The sequence below is a fragment of the Notothenia rossii genome, assembly GCF_949606895.1.
Source record: "Notothenia rossii genome assembly, chromosome: 8".
Lineage (NCBI taxonomy): Eukaryota > Metazoa > Chordata > Actinopteri > Perciformes > Nototheniidae > Notothenia > Notothenia rossii.
The window spans coordinates 43,115,233-43,140,483 of NC_136906.1; the positions used below are offsets into that span (position 1 = coordinate 43,115,233).

The 25,251-nt window shown below is 46.3% G+C and overlaps 1 protein-coding gene across 4 annotated transcripts in view; it reads left to right on the top strand.

The window, feature by feature from the left end:
• Positions 1-25,251, top strand: part of enah (ENAH actin regulator) — a 229,006-nt gene that overhangs the window by 171,935 nt on the left and 31,820 nt on the right. For 2 of the 4 annotated variants that reach the window (XM_079642349.1, XM_079642348.1), the window contains exons 6-9: positions 1,963-2,691; positions 3,653-3,969; positions 4,295-4,437; positions 4,835-4,883. In XM_079642349.1, the coding sequence (XP_079498475.1) occupies positions 1,963-2,691; positions 3,653-3,969; positions 4,295-4,437; positions 4,835-4,883 (1,238 nt within the window). The remainder of the gene's footprint in view (positions 1-1,962; positions 2,692-3,652; positions 3,970-4,294; positions 4,438-4,834; positions 4,884-25,251) is intronic. The other 2 variants (XM_079642350.1, XM_079642351.1) reach the window with 2 other exon arrangements.

A 25,251-nucleotide genomic window follows, 5' to 3' on the forward strand; every position in this document is an offset into this window, starting at 1 on the left:
TCATCTCCGGGAGGACGGTGCACCCCCATCCCGAAGCCCTCTGCTGACCCGGAGCCGGGACAGAAGCCCGACAGGATCGCCCGGCCTGGCCCCGCGGGTGCTGGAATTGAACCCGCCCCGTAGAACCAGCCGAGGAAGCAGGAGAGGCAGCGGGAGCCGTGGGCGCTCTGTACCTGCGCCTCTCTCTCCTCCTCACCGTGACTTCACGCTCACCCCGCTGAGGGAGAGCCAGCGGCAGCATATGGCTGAGCTGAGCTCTTTCCTCCTCTAAGCGTCTGAAGCGCTGCGTGACCGAGGTGATCGTTCCGAATAGCCCTTCCGTGGATACAGGGGCTCCAAGGAGATCATCACTGTCCTTCTTGGAGAGCGCCGTGAGTCCTAACCACACGTGGCGTGATACCACTGTGGACAGGGACATCACACGGCCAGCTACACCATGGACCAGATTCCTTCCTGCTGAGGGATGATCAGCGAAATCCCTAACACGCCCAGATTATTGGTCGCCGCCACCAGCTGTGCCCCGAGCCGGAATACTCCAGCGTTTCATGGTCACGGGGCAGCTGGGGCAGGGGTCTTCTCCCCTCCGCCCAACCTGCTGCCCGTGGGAGCAGATGGGCCACCAGACTCTCATCGAGGGGGGGCACACCGGGAGACGCTTTGTCCGTGCGGCCCTGCACCCTGAGCAAACCTGCCATGCCAGCCACCGGAGCCCTCGTCTTCAGAGGGTGCCGCCACGTCACCTCCACACACTGCCAGATATCTGGCAACGGGGGCGAAACAAAAGCCGGCTGGGCTGGCTGAACCGGGCCATAAAACCCCTGACGGAGGCGGCTCACCGGTTTGGGTGGTAATGGAGGGGGGAGCAGTAGACCCACACGCTCCGCCGCCATGGCCATCACCAGCGGGAAATCCTTACGGGCAGATCTGCGCAGTGGACCCTCGTGGATGCCGGGCTCAGAAGACGGACGAGAAGTCCTCGTTTTCCTTTTCCTCTACCAACGGCGCCGCCCGGCCCGTCGGAATGGCGAACACGAACGGCACCTCCTCGGCCACTTCCTGGTCCTCCTTTTCGACCACCTCGAGCTCCTCCTGTTCCTGCGCCTAGTCCGGCAAGACATAATGCGCCTGGAAGTGTTCCTGGCGATGTTGGCATCTGAGCCGTGGGAGCGCACGACAGGCACTGCAGGACAGAGAATGTTTGCTGCTCTCCACTGCGTGGTCAGGCCCCAAACACTCGAAGCAGAAGCAGTGGGGATCAGCGCCCGCAATTAAGCCCGGGCATGTAGGGCAAGGCCAATGTTCAAGTCCATATTCTTTCCCTTTCTTCTATCTATCTTCTTTCGTTTAGCTTCAGTTGTTGCTGCTCGCAACAAGAGAAAAAGGATGACGGCTGGGAAGCGTAGCTGCCTTATATACTGTGGGCCTGCGAGTGCATTCAGGTAGGCTCGCCCCGATTGGCCGGCTACGTTTATGCAACTCAGTAGGTGAATAGCATGATAGAGAGTAGTACCCATAGAGTCCAGTAGAGGGCCGGGTAATATATAACAGAGGAAGGGTTAAAAAGACTCACCATCAAATACTACGAAGACCCCACTGTGATATTAAAGGAAAACCACATTACAACTAACATAAAGACCATTAAAAAAAGGGAATAATTAGAAAAAGTGTGTGTGTGTTTGTGTGTCTGTGTGTTTTTTCACTTTCTTCCTTTGCTACCCAAAACAAAGGCTTGTGTGTGTGTTCACGGTGCTAACACCTGTCCACTAACATACACAACCTGGATTAAACCGTTCTTCCTGCTTCATCTCCCCCTTCTCTTTTTTCCTCTCTCCCTCCTTTTTCCCTTCCCTGACCTGCCGTCTTCTCCTCCTGTCTGCATGACGGCTACTTCCTTCCTTCCTTCTTTCCTTCCCTTCTGTCCTTTCTCATCCTTCACCTTGGTTTTTCTCTTTGTACGTTTAGCCTTCGAAAGCACCCTGTACACCCCGACACCTCAGGAATACAGCAGGACGTCCTCCACGCCCGTATCCCCTCCCTCACCCTCCTACCCGGCCTCTGGGTCACACTTGCCCTGCTCCACCACCACCCCCCCCACCCCACCCTTAAGGCATTCAGCCTCCCGGTTCGCCACCTCGTTGGGTTCTGCCTTCCACCCGGTCCTGCCTCACTACACCACGGTGCCAAGGCGACAGCAAGCGCTTCTTCCTGCCCCCTCACCCACCCCCCCGCTCAAGTCTGTGGTGTGGTCAGCATGCAACTTCACTCCACTGCCCCCCTCGCCCCCTGTTATGACAAGCAGCCCCCCAGGGAAGGCTGCAGGCCTAAGACCAATAGTCCTGATCGCTGCCCCCTCCCCTCTCACCCAGAAGCCCCCCTCACCGGCCCCCAACGGCCCGCCCATGTTCCCTGCACCTTCTCCAGTGTCTATCCAACACAGCCACACCTCTACCGGCATCGCCTGCCCCACCCCGCCTCCACCACCTACCCCGCCCCCTCTCCCCTCCCCCTTCGTCTTGTCTCCCCCATCCTCATCCCAGGCTCCTGGTGTGCCCTCTCCCTCCACAGCACCCCCTGCTGCAGCCGCCGCCACCTCTGCTGAGCTCTGCTCCCCCCCAGAGGGCATGGGCCTGTCTGGGCCAGGGGAGTCAAATATCTCCACAGAGGGAGGGGGCTCGTCCTGTCAGCCCCAGGGTAAGGCCTCCAATCTACATCCTGCTCTCTCTCTCACAACCTCTCTTCCATAGTTCCTCACTGCTGTCCTACTGACACACTAACAGCGGGGGGGGGGGGGTGTTAACAGCAGCATGTGTGTGTGCATGGCCTGTGTGTAGTACACATCATCCTTCTCCTAATGTGGGGCCCCAGCAGGAGCCTCCCTCTGCAGGGGCCAGTATGGAAACACATCAGTAACAGCTCCAGAGCCATTTCTCGAAATAACTCAGGAGGCATTCTGAAGACCTATGACCTCTGAGGTCGGCATAGTGACTAAACTGCTGGCCCATGTCGCCATAAATACTTGATCATGGGAATTGGGAGCAGCCTAATTATTATTCCTGATCATAATTAAGTATATCTGCTTGTTTAGTTTAGCATGGACAAGCTCACTTTTTTCAGATTATAGATGTTATCAACTTTATTAATGAGGACTGCTATATGTAGGCAGATGATATTGAGTCAAACACAACTATTGCCCAACTTCCTGTTGATTGCCTTTCGGCTATTGTGCGTGAGTGCGTGTGTAATTGCACTAAAAAGTGTTGACTATGTCTGTGCTCAATTTATTCAAATGTATACCCTCTAAAGATAGACACTTATTATAATGATATATCTTGTCAAAAATGTTTTTAATACAATAACCATTTGTGATGTTTCCTATCATTAATAAGTATAAAGCCGCTCACAAGTTCTCTGCTGCATGTTTAGCAGAAGTGGCACGCTGTCATACCTCATGTGTGTTACATGTTTATTAAAACATGACTCTGCAGGTTCCACCAGAACACTGTAGCTCAGCCTACATCACACTAATATTACACTAATATTAAAATAGTTTTTTTTTTAGAGCGTATTTGATTGGGGGGTGATGCTTACCTGATGAGTGACAGTTTGAACTTCACTTCCATTCCTCTATCATCTCCCACCCCCTCCCCTACAGATGAGGTACAGACCCCAGAGTGGATCGCCCCCACCCCTCCACCACCTCCACCCCTGCCTCCCGGCTCTGCTGTGACCTCCAGCCCCTCCACCCCAGCCGGCCACCTTCCCCCACCCCCACCCCCACCGCCTCAACTGCCCTCTACATTAACTCCAGGGACCCCTTTTCCACCACCAGGTCCACCTCCTCCTCCCGGACTCCCGCTGCCTCCGCCGCCCCCCCCCCTCCCCCCCGGCCTGTTCTCTCCTGCAGAGGAGCGTCCCATCTCAGGCCTGGCCGCCGCCCTCGCTGGAGCCAAGCTGCGCAAAGTGCAGAGGGTGAGCTCTGATTGGCTGCTTGTTCCCACTCTCACAGCTCTGCAAACGTCACATGATGAGTGTTCAGGCGAGCAGCTAGACATACATCATGTCTGTGTGTCTTCTGCAGCTCAGATACACACACTTCATCTTCATGCACACAGCATCAACTTCTGTCGCATCTCATCTCAGAGGACTTTGCATGCAGTTCTGTCAACAAAAACTGAAATCAACCATACATTTTTCATTATTTTTTACTTTTCTGATATAAAATAAACATAACAAGGCCATCGGGGCTGATACTTCCCTCTGTAAAGAACTTTTTGTGTGTGTTTGTACCCTTTAGAGTGATGATGCAGGCACTTCTTTGGCCGCAGCCATGTCGGGGGCTGGAGGGCCCGCAGGGGCCAAATCTGAAGTCAGAGGCAACGGCCCTCTGTCTGGAGGAGGCGGGCTCATGGAGGAGATGAGCGCCTTGTTGGCCAGGAGGTAGGGTCACTTCCCAAAAACTGCTGATTCCACATGATGAACTTTTAATAACAAACATCATATTTTATCTCAATGTTACTGGTGTATTTCGGAAATGTCAAGAAGAGGAGGTAAAAATAAAAGACTTATAAGAAGAATAATGAGCGCTTTGAGCACCAGGAAAAGCGCTATACAAATAGCATTTATTATTATTATTGTAAAAGAACTGCAGATGTCAGCATTATTCATGCAGAGGTTACAGTCACAGTATGTAACCAAAACCCTCTCAATAAGGACCTTACCTGATTTCACACTCTACCGTGATTATATTTGGACTAATGGCTTTACTCAAAATGTTTAGTGTGGTGAATTATGTGATGTGGACCCCCTTCAAGTGTCTGGCCTTTATTTGTTATAGGAGAAGAATTGCAGATAAGGGCTCGTCCCCTGAACCTGACCAGAGATCAGTGAGTATCGTCTGTCTTCTCTCATGTCATCTTAATATCTATGATGACCAGTGTCCTTGAACACATCCATTAATTAATCAATCAATCAATGTTAATTTATATAGCCCATTGTCACAAATGTCACATTTGTCTCAGTGGACTTCAGAGTTTGTACAGAATATCAGTATGACAATACGACACCCTCTGTCCTTAGACCCTCACATCGTACAAGGAAAAACTTCCAGAGGAAAGAGGCACAACGTGCCTACGTACATAGATAGGTAGATAGATCGATAGATCTTTAATTTTGTCATTGTACAGGTACAACGAAATTACAATAAACTCAAGGTGCCAACGTGCAACAACAAGACAATATAAATACAATAAGACAATATAAAAACAAGACACTATAAAAACAATACAGTAAATGGGATTTAAAATAGACATGATGATAGGGAATATGTACATAAATAAATAAATAATAAATTAAATTGCACGATTCCCCTCGTATTGCACGGAAGGCTTATATAATTAAAATATTAGCAGCGTTTAGTGCACATATGGCCCTGGGAAAAAAACTGAACTTGAGTCTGTTTGTCCGGGAAGACATGGTACGGAAGCGCCTGCCTGAGCGCAGCCGTACAAAGTGCTCGTTACCCGGGTGGTCTGGATCACATGCACTCCCTTAGGATAGGTTGAGGGAAAAGGGTAGCAAGTAAGAAGTAAGGAACAGAGGTGGAGAAGCAGAACATGTCTACGTACATGCCCTCCCTTAGGATTTTTTTTTTTTAAATAGCCATGGCCCCCACCCCCCTCTGAGTGACAAGCTTACAGTTAGCTGTCTTTGTGTATTGCAACCAGGGAGATCAGTGATGGACGCTGCCACAATGAAACTCATATGAAATAAACAGCTGATTCATCACACAGCCTGTTGTTTCTATGCATGAAATAGTGAGAAACATGCCTCTGGCCTGTTTAATAATTATATAACTTATTTTCTCCATAAAAGCTGGTGGGTTGAAAGCAATAGCGAGGCGCAGTCCCTCCCTTTCCGGGGGACCTCCATGGGACCTTATTTCGGAAAAATTATGTATTGAAGTCAATGGAGAGAGAAAGATTATCTTTCGATCCCGTTTGAATTGTGCCACGAATTACACATATGATGTTTGTCAATTTAAAAGATAATTTTACAAGTAAACAAAAAAAAAATGTGTCGTAAAACTGTGAAGTAACACTTTTTTTTGTGTGAAACCGCTCAATGAACTACATCTCCTGTCTCGCACCACACACCAAGACGGCCGTCACGTTAGCACAGGGGTCTGCAACCTTTTTCACCAAAAGAGCCATTTTGCTCCTTTTTCCCCAACATTGTTTTGTCTGGAGCCGCAAAACATATTTCATAGCTTGATAGCTTATAAAGTTGTATTTATTGTTATATCAGACAAAAACTACTTTTTTTTTGCATTTATTAGGCTATTTATTACATTATATAAAACTGTTAACCTCTAATAAGAAACAAAGAACTCCTAATTAAAATTAAATACACAGGCCTACTTTAAAATGAATTAAACACAGCACTTGGGGAGTCCTCTGCACATTTGAAGGAAAACAAATATAATTAAAATGGGCCCACTTTGAAATAAATAAAACATAGCTGCACCCTAAAAAGAGTTAAAGGTAGGGTACAGGGACGTGCACAGACATTTGGGGGGGCTATTGCTCTAAACTGGAAAAAGGGCCTTCCCCCCGAAAAATAACATAAGACCTTTTGAAAATTGTAACTTGTTTTTAAATGTAAAAGAAACCAAACGATTATTACTAGGGCCGGGACTTTAATTAATTAAGATGAATTAATTACACAAAAATTAACGCGTTAAAAAAATGTACGCATTTTAATCGAACTTATTTTTGCACCGCGGAACGTTTCTCACTGGATGAGTTTCAGGGGTACCGATTATACTGGAGCACCAACTAACGTTCATGACTTCAGACAACAACAACCCACAGTGAACAATAGTCAAACATGAACGAAGAAGCTGATGAGACCGCTTTGGTTGGCCCCGTGGATGGGACATTTTGTTTTAAAAAACGGACGGATGGAAGCGTCAATAAGAGCACGGTTGTTTGCAAATTATGCAAAAAGGAATTCGCATATCACCGCAGCACATCAAGCTTCAAGTATCACCTCAATGCAAAACATATAGCAGCTAGCGTGGAAGCTAGCGTGGACGTTAGCCCGACTCGGAGTACAAGGACCCACACCCAATTCGCGTTGATCAAACAGTGGCCTATGCAACAGAGAGATTTTATTTTTCATCAGGATATTGGAAGAATAGGAGGGATTGAGGTCAATCACTGGCACTTTTTTATTTTATTTTAAATGGTACACTTTATGTTGAACTATTTATTACGTTGTTGGTGCAACTGGCACTTTATGTTGAACTGTTTATTGTTTTGGCCAAGGTTATTGAGAGAGTTGGACTGAAATTGATTAGATTTTTTAAATCAACTGTTGGTAAATCAACAAAGTCTGTTATGGCCTCTGAAGCAACAGAGAGATGTTTTCTAATAGTCAGGGTTTCCAATGTTCTGAATGTAATTGAAAGTATTGTGTTTTACTTAAAAAACAAAGTGTTATAGTTTACAGAAGGTCTACCTACCTATAGGCTACTTGAATCTCTGAAATGTACTATATTCCTAAATATGCTATTGCTACACTTTATGGCAAAAATTGCACTTTTCTGTTGGTCTTGGTTAAGTAACACCTTGAAAAAAATAAACAATGCTTTGTTGCTTAAGCTTATGTATTCAGTCATTATTCAATGGTATACTAAAATCCATGTGAAAAAAATTGCTTCTCACTGTTCTCAGGTCAAATATTTATATGTGATTAAAAATGCGATTAATTTCGATTAATTAATTACAAAGCCTCTAATTAATTAGATTAATTTTTTTAATCGAGTCCCGGCCCTAATTATTACATCAACTAAATTGAACAGTCATTCACATCTCATAACAAAATAAGCTAAGGCGACTACTTCTGGACGGCTCCCTCTCATTCGCACCACACATAAAAAACATCACCCGCACCGCCTTCTTTCATCTTCGGAACATCTCCACTCCGCTCATCTCTGTCCCAACCCAGCACTGAAATCCTGGTCCACTCATTCGTCACATCCCAGATTGATTACTGCAATGCACTTCTGACTGGCCTTCCCATCAAGCTCCTCAATAGACTGCAAGTAATCCAGAACTCTGCTGCCCGGATCATCACCCGCACCAACTCATCCGACCACATCACCCCCATTCTCACTCAGCTACACTGGCTTCCTGTACGCTACCGTATTGACTACAAAAACATTCTACTCATATACAAAGCTCTCCATAACCTCCATATCCCCCATCTACATCACCGACCTCCTTCAGGAGTACACCCCCTCCCGCGCTCTTCGTCCGTAGGACTTCTCACCATCCCAAGCTATCGCCTCAAAACCATGGGTGCTCGAGCTTTCAGCTGCTCGGCTCCCAGACTCTGGAACTCCCTGCCACTACACATCCGACAGTCTGATTCCATAACAACATTCAAAACCCAACTCAAAACCCACCTGTTCAAACTGGCATTTTCTTTATAATCTGTACCCTGTGTCCTTTTGTGTCCTTCTGGAGTACATTTCCTGTTGTTTGTCTTGTCTTACCCCGGCTGATACTTCACTAAATCCACTGTTTTAATTGTTCCCTATATTGCCCCTATGCCCTGTAAGGTGTCCATGGGTGTTATGAAAGGCGCCCCACCAAAATAAATGTATTATTATTATTATTACTTGTATTCGGTGACTTGATTTAAAAAATGAAAACCAGGGACATTTTTTGTTTTGCGGTCCATATCTCATTAAAATATCTAATGTTAGTAACTATTAAAGACAAAATGGGGACAATCCTGTTTTAATGTATTTTGAACTTTGTAACTGCAGACATTCTGATAAAATAGGGCTTCTAACTAATTAGCTTAAATAAACTCACTAATTAATTAAACCAGTTCAATACGCATTATTCTTATTCTTATCATTATTTATGAGCACAGTAACGGTAAGGTATCTAATTACTTATTTATTTAGTATTCCATAACTTAATAACAGAGATGGTCAAACTAAAGTGGTAGAGACATGGCAGAAATCCTACAGTGAAGCGGGTCATTGAACTGTTCACCCGTGAGAGCAACACACTCTCAGTCCATAATCGTCAAGGAGCGACGTTTGGTCAGGGTCCCGTGGCGTGCAGTTGTGACGCTCCTAGGCTCCTTCAGCTTCATAAAGGGACGCAAATAGCTTTCAACTGATTGCAATGTATTCCCATCTGCTGCGGGATTTGACGCTCATGGAAGCACGGCATTCGTTTGTGTCGGCTGCCCTTAAAGAGCATCTTGCAGGTTTTTATTTATTCTACATTTATGCTTAAACTTGCTTGAAAATTACAATTAAAAAGGAGCAATTTTGAGTTCTGCTCTTAAAAACGGCTTTTTTTTAAGGTCATACGTCAAACGCGTCATATTACATCACGCAGGGGACACATCTCCGCTCTCTGACCGCGGGTATAGTAGAGTTGCGTTGAGTAGAGCGGTTGTGTTTTAAGGAGCTGGTATTTTTCGGTAGTTTTAAATTGTATTTCACCATTTGTAATCATGGTGCAGTATTGTGTTTTTGCAGGTTGCACAAATACCAGCCTGTCAGGACATCGAGTCCACAGTAAAAAGGACCTGAGCTAGCGTTCGTTCCTGGGTGCGTTGTGCATCCACCTCCCTGCAGCACATACTCTCCACAGCTTTATCAGGAAACCGTATTACTTCTCTCTCCCCCCCTTCGCTGCTCTCTCTCCCCTCCGGTACACGGCACCGTAAGACATTGCATTAGGTAACGCTGTGGTGGCTGTACTGCTCCAGCCGTCTCCTTTGTGTTTGTTGGTTTGTTTCCCCCTGTTTGTGTAGCGTGGTGGCTGTCACTCCTGGCTCCCGGCTCAACCTCCACTCACCTGCTGCAATCAGCTGTGCACCCTCCCCGACGACACACCTGCTTTCCATCAAGCCATTTACAACGGCATATCAACGGAGGCTCCACAACCTTTCTCCGCCAGATCGTCAAGTATCAGCCGTATCTCGCGTCTCTCCTCCGGTACACAGCACCGTAGTATGGAGTTGCATTAGGTAACGCGAGATACGGCTGATACTTGCGCATTAGTTTCTGTTATGGATCAGTATCAACAGTCCTGCCAGTAACGTTACTATATTATCAATACTACTTTAGTTATAGCCTGATATATGATAGCTAACTTCACAATGTTGTGATGTGACGTTAGCTAACATTCTGTAGCTAACGCCGGTCACTCACCAAGATAGCTGCCCAGATCTCCACTGGTTCTCCTCACACCACAGCTCAATTTCTCTCCGATGGCCGTTATTTCTTCTAATCCTTGGCTGCTCCTGGTCTCTTGGACGCCTAGCAGGCTCATAATTATAAGGTTGTGGTCCGTCATATGCATTCAAATATTCATGTTCAACTTCTTCTGTGTCGAAACTAGCATTGGGAGCCATGTTTATTAATACGTTACACCGGCCGCTCTCTCCCTTGTGTCCCCCGTGTTACGTCACACGCGGGAGGTCACGTGCCGAGGCTTTTTTATGCGGAAGTGAACATTTCTTACAAAAACGACGCCCGATGTCACTGTAGTGTATATTTCTGTATATTTTTTTGAAAATCTAGTGTATTCATCATTTTTCTACACATTTATTCACAGGTGTCTTTAACCTGGAAGTGTGCAATGCTTTTGTATTTTTCCCCTTCGATTCGGAGAAAAAAATATTTTTTTCGGATTAAAGGATGGCAAAAGACACTACACTACCCAGAATCCCCAGCTATCTATTAGGGCTACACCATCTGCTCTGTTTGACAAACCCCTTGATTAGTTCTCAAGCTCTGTGATTGGTTGACCTCCAACTGCATTCCATATGAACATTTTTTTTCCGTAAAAGATAAAATCATACTTTATTCAGCAGTGCTTGCTTTACTCTTTGAAAGTTATCACATGAATGCATTGTAATAAATGGTTTGGCTGCATTAAATATATTACACATCTGTCGTTCTTTATTTTTATTTATCTACAGAGATCGGGCTCAGAATAGGCCGGAAACTATTCTTTTACCGTTCAGTTTGAATTTCACAATAAAGTTAGTAGTAATATTTTGTTTTGATATTATTGTTTTTTATTAACTACTAGACCGCTGGGTCATGTTAAGACCATCTTTTCTGTGTTGCTGTGGGTTTTTTCCATCGCTTTTGTGTTAAAAATATCAAAACAATAACTAAATATATCCGTCATAAACTAAACCAGAAACAGCAGTATATTTTATATTGTTAACACTGTAAACTTGACAGCTTTTTAACCCAAACCACCTACTGGTTAAAGCACGTTATTACACGTTTAGAGTAATGCAATGCAGGTAGATTGTGCTACCTGCTTGAAATGGGATGGAACCACGGCAGACTGTCCAAAACTGGATTTGAATGGGTCCACCGCGTTCCCCCCCCTCCCCCACCCCGTCCCCAGAACTACACATGCTGGCTATTGTGTTTCGCAACATGTTCTCTATCTATGGCACGTCTCTACTGGGAGTTGTAGTTTGAAAAGACGTTTACGTATTTTGAAGGATTATTTGAATTATTTGAAGTATTAAAGTAACGGGGTATGACAGGAAAGTAAAATCTGGTATATTCATTTTGGTGTCACCTTATATATGTTCATGTGTGTTAAATTTGAAGGGACAAAGTATCTTTTCCTCTCCCAATATATTGAGGTGAATTCTGTGTGTTTAGAGAAGGATGGGAGCAGGAGATCTCCATATTTGGGAATAGTGCCAGACGCTGGAATGCTTCCCTCGTAAAAGAAGGATGGGTGCGTGGCACAATCTTGTAGCAGATGTGTATGTGTTTTCATTGAAGTAAATATAAATGCTACATGATTACTGGTCAACTATACCTCTGTTCTTATTCTTTCATGTGTGGGTACTAAATGGCTACAAACATTGTGGAGAAATTAGCTTAAACATCTTTTATTACTCTATATGAAATGGAAGCAGTTTTATGATAGGGACGAGAGAGCTGGAGGAGGGTAGCACATTCCAGGAGTTTCAGCATGTCAATTGTCAGGGGAATCGACTTGTTTTCAATAGAGGTGTGTGGTTAGTTACTTTGTGTTAATAATAGCAGTATGTGTAAAGGAAGCTGGAAATATACAATGTGAAACCTTTTATTTGAAGTAAAGATGTGAACAATAGCTCAAACAAATGGAAGAGCCATAGGTAAGCCTGAGAAGTTTGACTATTTGAAAAGCATCTCTAATACTGCTTAAGAGCATAGGTAATGTGTTCCTCGTTGTTATTGATATGAAAGTAATTAACATGTATTACGTATATTTAGCCAACTATAACAACTATATCTTAAAACATACTTTTAACTTGTGTGTGGCAGTCAGGAGGCGGGAAGATGGACTCAGGGACACAGGGCCATAAAGGAGATGTGTGTGTGCTGGCTAAAAGCTGCTGTGTCGCACTGATTGGGTGCGACAGGCCATGTGTTGATCTCTGCCAATAAGATGACCTCTGGGGGAATGCACGTACACACCTCCTCCTGTGTTTTAGTATGAAAGCCTGTGTTTTCCTTTGGTTCGCGCTCTTGTTTTTCACCAGCCGTTCCTGAGACCTGTCTCACACTGGGGGTAGAACCTGAGCCCGGAGTACTCTGCAGAGTGCTTCGTGATTTCTTTGTATTTGTATTTTGTATCGTTGCCTTGTATCATTAAAGCCGGATTATTGTTTCACTTGCATTCTGGTGTTTCTTAATCCCTTTTCCCGAATTCACCTAGCTTGTCAAACGACACGCGGAGACGAGGTTGGTTTGCAACATCCTCCAAATCTCCAACAATTTCCCATAATAAGAACTTGCCAGTATTAAACTGTGTACATCCCTGGAGGTTTAGGGGATAGGAAACCCTCAAATTTAAAACATATTAATAAATGGGTGAAAATTGCTTGTGCCCATAATGGGCAGCATTAATATATATACCCACATGCCAGCTATGTCAGAAGAGCTTTATTTAACAGCTGGTCTTATGTTTGTGACCCCTCCTGTTGTTAATTGATAACATTACATTACATTACATTATATTAATTGATAAGCCTGCAACATGTACTTGTCAAGGTTCAGAGGCAAATTTTGCAAATATGGCAGTAGCCATCGATCATCTTAAGATAAGATATACTTTATTGATCCCAAGTTGGAAACATTTGCGTTACATCAGCATGTGTAACAGTGGTAAATATGCAGTGGTGTTTATTTGTAAATCATTTAGTATAATCACACAAATTCTGTGTTTTATATTTAATAATTCTGTGTTCTTTATTTATTGATTGTTCAATACCTGACAAGGCCGGAGATGAAATATCTATATACATCCTCTAAGAGTATAATACATATGTATAATATCAGTTAAAATAAGTGCTTCAACATAGTTAACATTGCTGGAGGTATGCACAAATATTGATAAATGTCTTGTAATGCACTATTGAGGAACCTGCGACCCAAGTTTTTCATTCATTGCATAACTACACCGTTTGTGTATATATGTCAATAAACCTTAGAAAATCTTGAAAGGGATGTGCAAAATAGTCATTATATACAGTCTTTAATTAACTATTAGAGAATAAAAAGTAAGGAATATACTTTATAGGGATCCTATTAATATCTAATAATAAAAATAATGAAATTCAATAACATGCTTTAACCACCAGGTGTCCCTTTATATCAGCAGTGCACCTTTATGGTGTAAATACAGCCGATCTACCAATTGGATCAAATATAAAAGTCAGCCGAATTAGTGTTGATCCTGCGAGGAGACGTATTGTGTGAAAAGAAATGTAAGATGTTGTTTAATTGCTGATATATTTATGATCCACGTCACGTTTTCAGTGTTGGCGGCAGTTCCTCATGTTTGTCTAGAAGTCTTCTCATCAGGGCTCTATAAATAGAGAACTACGGCAGATATGTAATATTTAATGCAGCCGAACCGTATATTACAATGCCGTTATGTGATGACTTTCAAAGAGAAAAGCAAGCACACTCGGAATAAAGTATTATTTTATTTTTTTTAAATGTTTTCGGTCTGTTTCCGGTATTTGTTAATGACGATGTGATGTGAGATGTGAGAATGGAATTGCACAGGGGAAAATAACGTATCTTTAGATGCAGATTTTGTTAAACTAATAAGTTTGCGCTGTGGACTAACACTATACATTGACGGGGAAAGGGGTAGCAATAAAGATAACACCATTAAACAGTTACACAACATAACAGAAATAATATCGATAGCAGCGTCCCTAGCAACCACCTTGGTAACAATGAAAACGTTCTATGGACGCAATTTCCTGAAGTAATCTTCGTAATAACGAGCAAACTAAAGATCATGTACATCCACTGCACACATAATCTGAAATAACAACTCATATTTCTCGCATCAAATGACATCGAAACGCATTTTAATGGCCAAACTAACTTTAAAATAGGCGTTTTCCACAGAGAATAAAACAAAGTTTGGCCATGTTTTTTTTTTCTGCAGGTAGAAATTTGAAGATCACGTGACATAGACACCAGCCATTGGAATGAATGGGGTTTGTCAAACAGAGCAGATGGTATAGTCCTAAACGATAGCTGGGGATTCCGGGTAGTGTAGTGTCTTCTGCCATCCTTTACTCCGAAAAAATATTTGTTTCTCCGAATCGAAGGGGAAAAATAGAAAAGCATTGCACACAATTTAAACCAATCAATGTTATGTAATTAACAAGGATAATCTGGTGTTTTGTAGTCGATGAGTAGTGCAGATATCACTGTAAAATCAATCGACAGTAAGGGGAATACTTACTTCCGGGTGTACAATTCTCCGTTATCCAATGGGAATGGACGCTCACATTGCCTTTAAGGGCAGCCGACACAAACGAATGCCGTGCTTCCACGCGTCAAATCCCGCAGCAGATTGGAATACATTGCAATCAGTTGAAAGCTATTTGCGTCCCTTTATGAAGCCGAAGGAGCCTAGGAGCGTCACAACTGCACGCCACGGGACCCTGACCAAACGTCACTCCTGGACGATTATGGAGTGAGAGTGTGTTGGTGAGAGGCAGAGAGCGACCGGCCCCGTTGAGGGAGTTCACAGATGAAAAGACACAGAAAGACAGAAGCACAATAACAACAAGTAGGCTATATTTAGGTGTTTTTTGTAAATCACCGACGGTATCAAGAGGAAGTAAAGTCCCCTGGTTTGTCCCTTATACCCTAACTGCCATGATGACATAACTCAAAATCAAGTTTCCAAAATCCGACACTGAGTTAACGCACCGGTAGATGACAGCGCTGACAAAGTGTGTTTGCCGCAGCGAGATGCTACAATACTAATTGTGGGCTTATCATTAATGATGTTACGTATTGCGCCGAGGCTTCGTCGAGTAATCCCCGAAGCTTTTTGTGAAGCTTGTATCGAGGCTTGTATCGTTTTGGGCCAGTGACGTCATCGATGACAAACGCTGCCTGTCGATACCACGTGACTGCTTCAGGAAGCGATTCAGATCGGTTGAACTGGGGTTGCGTTCCGATAATCCAAAAATCAGCTCCTAAGTTCTAACCCTATCTCCTATTCCTTGACCTCTGAGTGAAACGTCACGGGGTTAAGGGATAGTGGATAGGAGAATTCAAAAGGATTTAGGAGAAGAGACTTTACTTTAGAGAATCCGAATGCACTTTCACTATCTGACGTGTTTATGATGCGCCAGCGGACGTCATTGTGTGCGTCTGCTGCTGTGGTGAAACTATGGAAACTACACTGTTCTATACAACGGACAACATGGATGTTTAATAAGAACGAGGGACTCATCTAGAGACTCTCCACCGTGCTCTGATGCTGTTGTTTTATGCTTTATGAACGTGGACAACAGAGAAACATATTCTTCCTGACCAAAGTTGGAATTGAAATAAAAAAGGAAAGTGAAATTTATGCTCGTCACCCTCTCCCTCCGGTCCACATTAATACAAATGATCCCAATATGTATGATTGTATGAAAATATCTTAAAATCAATACAAATGTATTTATTATAAACGTTAGTCTTTAACACCTATCACTGTGTACATCACCATTCAAACATCTTTTAAAAGCTGAACAAACCCCACACAGCTCAGTGAAATGTTGACTTTATTTGATCATTTCAGTAAAAACTAATGTTCATATTTCTCTTTTTGATTATAATACTGATGAACGTTCAAAACAAAGCACTTTGGCAACTTACCACATAAGTTTTAAAATGCTTAATAAGCACCGTAACTTTCATGATATAATTTCTCCGTCATAATCGTTTTTTTCCGTGAACGGCCGACTGTTGTGTGACGCAAATGCTGCGGCTGCAAGGCATTGTGGGGAAGCATTTTCTCCTCTCCTTTCGGTAAGGGAGGTCCAGTGGTTCCTAAGCTAAAGGAGGTTATAAAGGAAGTTTGAGACCTCCTTTCCTTTCATTTGGAGAATTGGAACGGCACTTAACATGGCTGCCACTGACGTACTTCCGGGTCATTTCACTTGGTTAGGAAGGTTCCTTAGCTAAATGGACTATTGGAACGCAACCCGGGTTATGGCTAGAAAGGATCCGTCTTGTGTAAAACTCTCGCGAGAATTTGGCTGAATGTCTCGTGGCTGAATGTTTACGTTTGGCAGGCAGCCTTTCAGTTACGATCGTTAACATCAGTTGGCCACAGCAAATGATGGTGAGAAGCTAAACTATCTATTAATGATGTCAATGACAGGGAGTGTGATTGTTGAAATAGGGTGTTAGCGGTCTTGCTGTTCAAAGAAGAATGACTACACTGTAGATCACCAACACTATGGTTTATTTTTTTATTCACAGGCATGTCAACGTTGTCGCAGTAAAAGTCCCAAGATAGCTCCTGGTGCAATAAAATGTTCCCTTGCAGTGTTTTACTATTATGTCTGATGTTCTCATTCATAACACTCCGTTCGATGTCTCACTATGGGATGCGCCTCAACGCATATGCACCAGAAGCATCAATCTCATTACGCCAATCCTGATTGGCTGGTGATCTTGACGCCAACGTCAGGGAATCCACCAACCCTATAAGTAGCTTGCGCCACGACGCAGGCGTCATTCAAACACCTCTTCTCGCTTCGGAGCACATCTCGAGAAAGATCAGTAGCTAGCTAGCTTAACGGTCCACAGACTGATATACGAAGCTAACCTTCGGTCGACGGGCGCTCGCCAGCTACTTTTGCTTCGCACGGGAATTTACTGTATTAACACTCCAGTTAATATCAGAATCTACCCTGCCGTTTTTTTCCAACGGATAACGGTAAGGTTTTTGGATTTTTTCCCGCAAACGGTAACACGCCTGTTGCTCGTTTGTCCTTTCTACGCCGCACCAAGGCTAGCTAAGATGGACTCTTCCCTCCCTCACACCAGAGGAGACGGAGTGTCGGAGGCTCGGCTCTGCGGCTGCGGGCTAAAAATATCGAGTACTGACTCACACCAGGTCTGCTCGTCTTGCCTCGGGCTGCAACATGCCCAGGAGGCTATCGACACCCCCGGCGCGTGCGGGCATTGTTCCCGTTTTACCGCCAAAAGCCGCCGCCGGCGTCTAGCGCGCCAAGCTAGCATGCCGGTCCGAGACCTCCCCATGCCTGTAGACTCGCCGGCCGGCGAGCAGGGCATGGTGGCGACCGCCACGGGTGCCGGGTCCCGCGCTGTGTCAAGCTGGGACTCGGTGGCGGCGACAGCCGCGGGAAGGGGGCCCCGTGCTGTGTCAAGCTGGGGCTCCCAACTGGACCTCACCATGGCCTCACCCGCGGAGGATGTCCTGGAGCTGGACTATGAGGAGGAGGAAGAAGAATACGCCTCGGAGTTTCTTCTTTCCGACTCAGACGAAGGCGAAGATGACATCTTCGTCTCGTCTGCCCAGGCTGCCAAGCCTGAGGCCATGTCTACCTCCCCGGGCGGGGACGAGCCACCGCTCCCCCGCCTCAGCATGGACCTGCAGGCCGTGTGTCAACGCGCTGCATCTAAGCTGGACATCCCCTGGCCTGAAGCGGCCAGAGAGCCCTCCAGGTCTAGATACGAGGGAAAGAACTTGCCCCAAGCCGCAAGGCTGACCAGGCAACTTCTCCCCGTATTTCCGGAGCTGCTGGATGAGGTGTCGGTCTCCTGGAGAGACCGCCCCTTCAGCAGCAAGGCCCCAATCCAGGGAGCCTCCTCTCTGGACTGTGAGGGCATGGAGAAGCTCGGGTTACTCCGCATGCCTCCTATGGAGCCGCTTGTGGCAGCCCACCTCCAACCGCGGGTGTCGGCGGCCCCGAGCAGGAACCCCACACTGCCGACAAAGGCGGACCGGTTCCAGTCCGCAATGACTGAACGGGCCTACAAAGCGGCTGCTTTGTCCGCCAGGGCGCTAAATGTCTCCTCCATGCTAACCGCGTACCAAGCGGAGCTGTGCGCGGACATGACGGTGAAGCCTGAACCGGCCGTGTGGGAGGAGATCATGGCGATCACGGATATTTGCCTCCGCGTGCAGCGCTGTGCAGTACAGGCCACAGGAAAATCGCTGGGGATGATGGTGGTGCAGGAGAGAGCCAGATGGCTAAACCTGACAAACCTCCCCGACCGGGAAAAGGAGGACGTGTTGGACATGCCAATCGTCCCTGAGGGCATATTCGGCTCAGCTCTTGCCTCCATGCAACAGCGGTGTGAGGCCAAGAAGAAGGAGGATGAAGCTCTCCAGCTTTGCCTCCCTCGGAAAGCCCAGCCGCCGCCCCCAACGGTCCTGCGACGGAACTTCCCCCAGGCTACCCCGCACTCGGCCCTGTTCAAGGTCCCGAGATGGCAGAAGCCACAGCCCGCCCCCGGTCTCCCACCGAGACGCGAGGCGCGGACGAATTGGCCGAGAAAGTCCCCGGTCCCGGCAGCAGCCACACAGGCACCGCCGACCCAGACTTTCAGTCACCAGGCGAGGAAGAAGAAGAGGGCAGCCTGACAGCCTTCCCTCCCCCCCTCGGGGAAAGGGCTGGAGGTTTCCTGTTCTCTTTCAGCCCTGGATCGTGTTCCACACGTATCCAGCACCCATGTGTTTCCGGGGGACAACCACGCTCCCGCCTTCCCGCCGCCTCGGGTGATGACTGCACGTCATCCTCCAGTTCGCGCCATGAGGGAAGCAGACTTCACAGCACTGGCAGCAGTTCCTGCCAGTCGTTCAAGTCACACAAACACACACAAGGGTCTAAAAAATAAAATGTTTGCCACTGTTGCTTCCAGGCTTAAAGCCAAGGGCACAGTCGAAAATATTAAAAAGACAAATAATAATGTCAATAAACAGTCAGGCGACTGCTCCGCTTCTGAGAGTGGCTATGAACGCCTCTCTCGGAATGCGGACGGTGGCCGGGCCTGTGAACGCACCATCACCGCGCGCATGCGCAGTGTCAACCGAGGTTGTCACCCTAGAGCGCCACCGTGTTCAGACACTAGAGGGCGCCATAACACAACCAATGCGGTCACAGGGTGCAGACAACAGAGATATGGTGACATCCCCGCTCGCTCTGAGGAGCGAAAGGTGGAAAATGCTCACATGCTCTGCTTGGGTTTTCAAAACGATATCACGGGGCTACAGACTCCAATTCGCTGTCACCCCCCCTCGCTTCTCGGGCATTGTGCAATCACATGCCCGGGGAGCGTCGGCTCACATTCTAGAGCAGGAGATTCTCTCGCTACTAGAAAAGAAAGCCATATCCATCGTACCCTCCAAACGGAGTCAGAGCGGCTTCTATTCCAAATATTTCCTCGTTCCCAAACGGGGAGGGAATGGAATTCGCCCCATCCTAGATTTAAGGGCTCTGAACGGGTATCTCAGAAAATACAAATTCCGGATGCTCACTCACACATCCCTACTGCGTCTCGTGCGTCAGGACGATTGGTTCACATCAATCGACCTGAAAGACGCGTATTTTCACATCCCAGTATATTATCCACACAGGAAATATATGAGGTTCGCTTTTCAGGGTGTCTGTTACGAGTACAGAGTGCTTCCCTTCGGTCTGTCTCTCAGCCCACGGGTGTTTGTGCGATGTACGGAGGCAGCGATAGCCCCGTTAAGACAACAGGGGATTCGCCTGGCAACCTATTTAGACGACTGGCTCCTTCTGGCACAGTCGGAGCAGGAGGCTATTATGCAGACGAATATCCTCATGAAACACCTGCTCGACCTGGGTTTTGTAATAAACACAGAAAAGAGCATGTTGTCCCCAGCCCAGTCGGTGCTCTTCCTGGGCTTACGCCTGAGCTCGGTGCCCTTCACAGCCCGCCTGTCAGCGGAGAGAGTGAGAGCCTTCAGGGCTTGCCTCGCTCGTTTCCAGCCACGCAAATATGTTCTCTTCAGATCGTGTCTGCGGTTACTGGGGCTCATGGCGTCAGCCATCCTAGTAGTACGTCTGGGCCGCTTACACATGAGGGAATTTCAGCGCTGGGTAGCTGCCCTCAGACTAAACCCCACGCGTCATGGCGCGCGGAGAGTGATGGTCACTGTGCACTGCGTAACGGCGCTACGCCACTGGCTGCACCCGACTTTCCTGGTGCGAGGCGTGCCTATGGGTGCTGTCTTATCGCGGAAGGTGGTCACCACGGACGCATGTCTGACGGGCTGGGGGGGCATATACGAAGGTCGACCTGTGAGGGGTCTCTGGAGCAGAGACCTCCAACGGTCACACATAAATTATCTGGAGCTCTTAGCGGTGTTTCTCACCCTAAGACGCTTTCTGCCTTCTCTCAGGGGACATCATGTCCTCGTGAGGACAGACAACACGACCACGATATCGTATATAAACCGCCAAGGGGGTTTGCGTTCTCTACAGTTACACAGGCTGGCACGCAAACTGATCTTATGGAGCTGCGGACGTCTCCTCTCTCTGAGAGCGACACACGTACCGGGAGTGATGAACCTCGGGGCAGATCTGCTGTCCAGAGGTGCACCACTGTACGCAGACTGGACTCTACATCCAACGATTGTGAGTCAGCTGTGGGTGCGTTACGGCCGGGCCGCGGTAGATCTGTTCGCATCAAAAGAAAATGCTCAATGTCAGCTGTTCTTTTCAATGCGCGATCTAAATGCACCGTTAGGCGTGGACGCGCTCGCGCACGTTTGGCCCCCGGTCCTTCTATACGCGTTCCCACCCCTGGCTCTAATTCCTCCAACTCTGGCCAGAGTGAGAGAACAACGCCACACACTGATCCTGATAGCTCCACACTGGCCTGCAATGTACTGGCTGGCGGAGATATATCAGCTGCTGTGCGGACAGCCATGGCAGCTCCCGCTACACAGGGACATTCTATCTCAGGCAGGGGGAATGATTTTTCACCCTCACCCGGAGCACCTGGCGCTATGGGCCTGGCCCGTGAGTGGTATAACCTGAGTACAGTGGGGCTCCCTCAGAAAGTGATAAACACTATTCAGAGTGCAAGGGCTTCCTCCACCAGGTCTCTCTATGACTGTAAGTGGAGGGTGTTTGAGGAGTGGTGTCTTCAAAAGAAACACATCTCTTTTCAATGCCCTGTCGGTGTGATTCTATCATTTCTACAGGATCTGATTGATAAACACAGAGCTTTCTCCACGATCAAAGTGTACCTGGCTGCTATTGCCGCATGCCATGTGGGCTTTGGGGGAAAGACGGCTAGTCAACATCCCTTGGTCTGCCGTTTTATGAAAGGGGCTCGCCGGCTCCTCCCCGTTTCCAGGTCATTGGTGCCCTTGTGGGACTTGACGGTGGTTTTAGATGGGCTCGCTCGAGCTCCATTTGAACCCCTGGAAGACGCTGACATGAAGCACTTGTCACTGAAGACAGTGTTGTTACTGGCTCTGGCATCTGCCAAACGAGTCAGTGATATTCACGCGCTCTCTGTGCATCCTTCGTGTACTCAGTTTGCCCCGGGGCAAACGAGAGTATTGCTGAAGCCCAACCCGGCCTTTGTGCCTAAGGTGGTTGGCTCATGCACTCCCATTGACCTTGAGGCATTTCCTTCACCGCTAGGTTCCTCTGGGGAACAGCGGCCGAATTTGCTTTGCCCGGTTCGTGCTTTGCGCACTTATATGGACAGGTCGAAAGAGTTTCGGTGCAATGACCAACTCTTTGTATCTTGGGCTAACCCTCATAAGGGCAAGCCCGTTACCAGGCAACGGCTCTCCCACTGGATTGTGGAGACGATTGCTCTGGCTTATACGAGTCAGGGTTTGCAGGCACCAACGGGCCTGCGCGCTCATTCTACTCGTGGATTGGCTACATCCTGGGCTTTGTTCAAGGGTGTTTCCATTCAAGACATTTGTGCAGCAGCGAGCTGGTCCTCGCCGCTCACTTTTGTCCGCTTTTACAGGCTAGATGTTTCTGCTCCAAGTGTGGCCCGCGCAGTGCTGGGCCCCGTATTGGGACAGGGTTCTACCTGTTAAGTTCTGTTTTTGTGTTGGTGATTTTCGAGATAAGCATGTCTGGCAATGCGGGAGTCTCAATATCCCATAGTGAGACATCGAACGGAGTGTTATGAATGAGAACTATAGGTTACTTACGTAACCCCAGTTCTCAGAGTAACATGAAGTGAGATGTCTCACCTGACGGCCCTTCTTGCTGAGGCGAAGCGAGAAGAGGTGCTTATTTTGAATGACGCCTGCGTCGTGGCGCAAGCTACTTATAGGGTTGGTGGATTCCCTGACGTTGGCGTCAAGATCACCAGCCAATCAGGATTGGCGTAATGAGATTGATGCTTCTGGTGCATATGCGTTGAGGCGCATCCCATAGTGAGACATCTCACTTCATGTTACTCTGAGAACTGGGGTTACGTAAGTAACCTATAGTTTCTCTATTAATATTGCTGCTGCATTAATATGTATGTTGCATCATGTTACTGCTGTAGATGTGTTTCCGAGCCGCTCCGATTACAACGAGAGTTACAACGAGAACGTGACTTCATATTTACACTAGACGGATCCTTTCTAGCCATAACCGTTGAACCGTTGAACCACAACGCTCATAATACCCATGGTGACATAAGAACGATATTACCCCTCCTGTACCCGCGCCCGCTGGTGACACGATGGAATTAAAAGAGCTCAGAACCTCACTTATATAGAGGTTGGAACATGTCACAAGTATAAATAGATACAAGCAAATGTAGGAATAAAAACATGAATAAATACGGGAATAAATATGTTACAGTGTTTTCAGGGAGATTCAGCGTGTGTGCTGTGGCTCAGCTGGAAAGCAGTTGACTCACGACCGTAGGGTCCCTGGTTCAATGACTGAACAATACGTATTTTTTAGTGTTTATAAAAGCTACAGCTAAATGAGATAATGTAGTTAATAAATGTATTCTTTGATATGGTTTAGCCTTTCTCAGGCTACAACATGGTTAAGTTTATGAATATTAGTAAGGAATACAAATCCCTCTTTGCAATGTTTACCTGCCTCCTTAGGCTTTTCAATCACAATCAACTTTAAAACAATATTGTTAACATGAACATATGATTTAATGTTTGTTGTTTAGAGTTATTCTAAGGCTTTACTCATTGGGAACTCGGTATGAGATAGAGCACACTGTTGAGATGTCCAATCTGCCTGTTTTACACGCTTTGACCAACAGGGGGTTTGTGTTCAAATGAAGCCCATGATGAAGCCTCATGAGATGAACCCTTTTGCGAACCAATTGGCTGGAAAGCTTCAAAGCTTCATAAGGCTTCATCTCGCCATCACTACTTATCATGTTGATTCGGCCGTTGCCCGGGCAACATTAGCCCGTACCTGTGCACGTCCCTGGTAGGGTAGGTACGAATGGAGAAACCAAACCAGCTCGAGTGCGCTAGAATTTGAAAATACACAACCGGAAAAAAAGCCATCCAAGCCCCCAGGAAGTGCGCCGGACTCAGATGAAAATATTCGTGGTGGCCAAACGGCACTACTATACACAAGTTATTGAGCCGTTTCCGCTCTACATCCTGAACTCCTCCCTTCGATGCAATGCACTTCCGTTTTGGCGGACTGGGTTTGTTTTGCTAGCTAGCTCCGTTGTGCCGACAAAGCACTGATATCGCAGAGACAAAGAGGATATAACAATTACAACATGAAGAAAAGTGGTTCGGGAACTACGTGTGCGGTAGTTGGTTGCAATCACTCGAGAAAGCACCTGAACGAGTGGTTAGATAGAGAGTGCTACGACCACAAACCAGCACCCAGCCATGTTGTTCATTAAATACAGATAAACACAACAAATACTGCATGCATTGTATTTTTTAATATTATATATGAATATTTTCATAGTGATGTAATTGTGTGGGCTGCTTTTATATTTTAATTTGTAATACCTGTTAGGATTAAACATGTGATCTTTCTTGTTGAAGCCATTTCTTTAGTTTCCTCTCAACAATTAATTCATTCAGTGTTATTTATGTACAGTATGAGCTTAATATGAATGATGAACTGTGTTAAAAGAAATTGTAGCACTCTAAGGAACATATGAAATGCAATAATGCAATAACAGTGCAATAATGAAATTAAATTACATCAAACTTTATTTTCACTCAAACAGTACAGGCACATATGATATATTGCACAGCATAAAGAGATCATGTAAATTGTGCATTATGTAAACAACAGACAACTGTTGGCTCCTGTGGGCATGACCTAAATAAGGCAGTTTATTTTTGGTTTTATGCTGGGCCACGTCGTCATGTTATCCTCCCAGTTTTGCACTGAATTCGGGTGGGGGAGAGTAACGCCATCTCCAGTCAAAGAAGTAGAATCGTGTTCCCAAGCTAGCATCACTGTTAGCATCGAAATCGCTGTGTTTACACCAGTGCCCGTCTGACTGTTTACATCGGTTTACACCGACAGACGCTGTGCAAAAGACTTCCGGCGGAAATGAAGTGCATTTGTGTAGTGTCATGGCGCTACCCGTGTTTTGGCGCGTAAACTTGTCTATACTTCCGTTTGGTTGCCAGGCCCGGAAACACTTTTTTCCATTGACTTACATGGGGAAAGAGTGGTCTGTATCGTTGGATACATTTTTTTAAACTAAATAATCTACCCAGTATGAACACTTGTATAGCCCTTATTAAAAACATTAGTTCCTCAAGTTGTAAAAATTAGCTAATAACGTTATTCTGAGAGTTATTTCCCTCTGCATTATGAACGCGCATCTAACCCACGGGACCGCGCCGCACGGCACGTTCATGTTACGTGTTCAGCACTACATGCGTTTATCTTTACCCATGG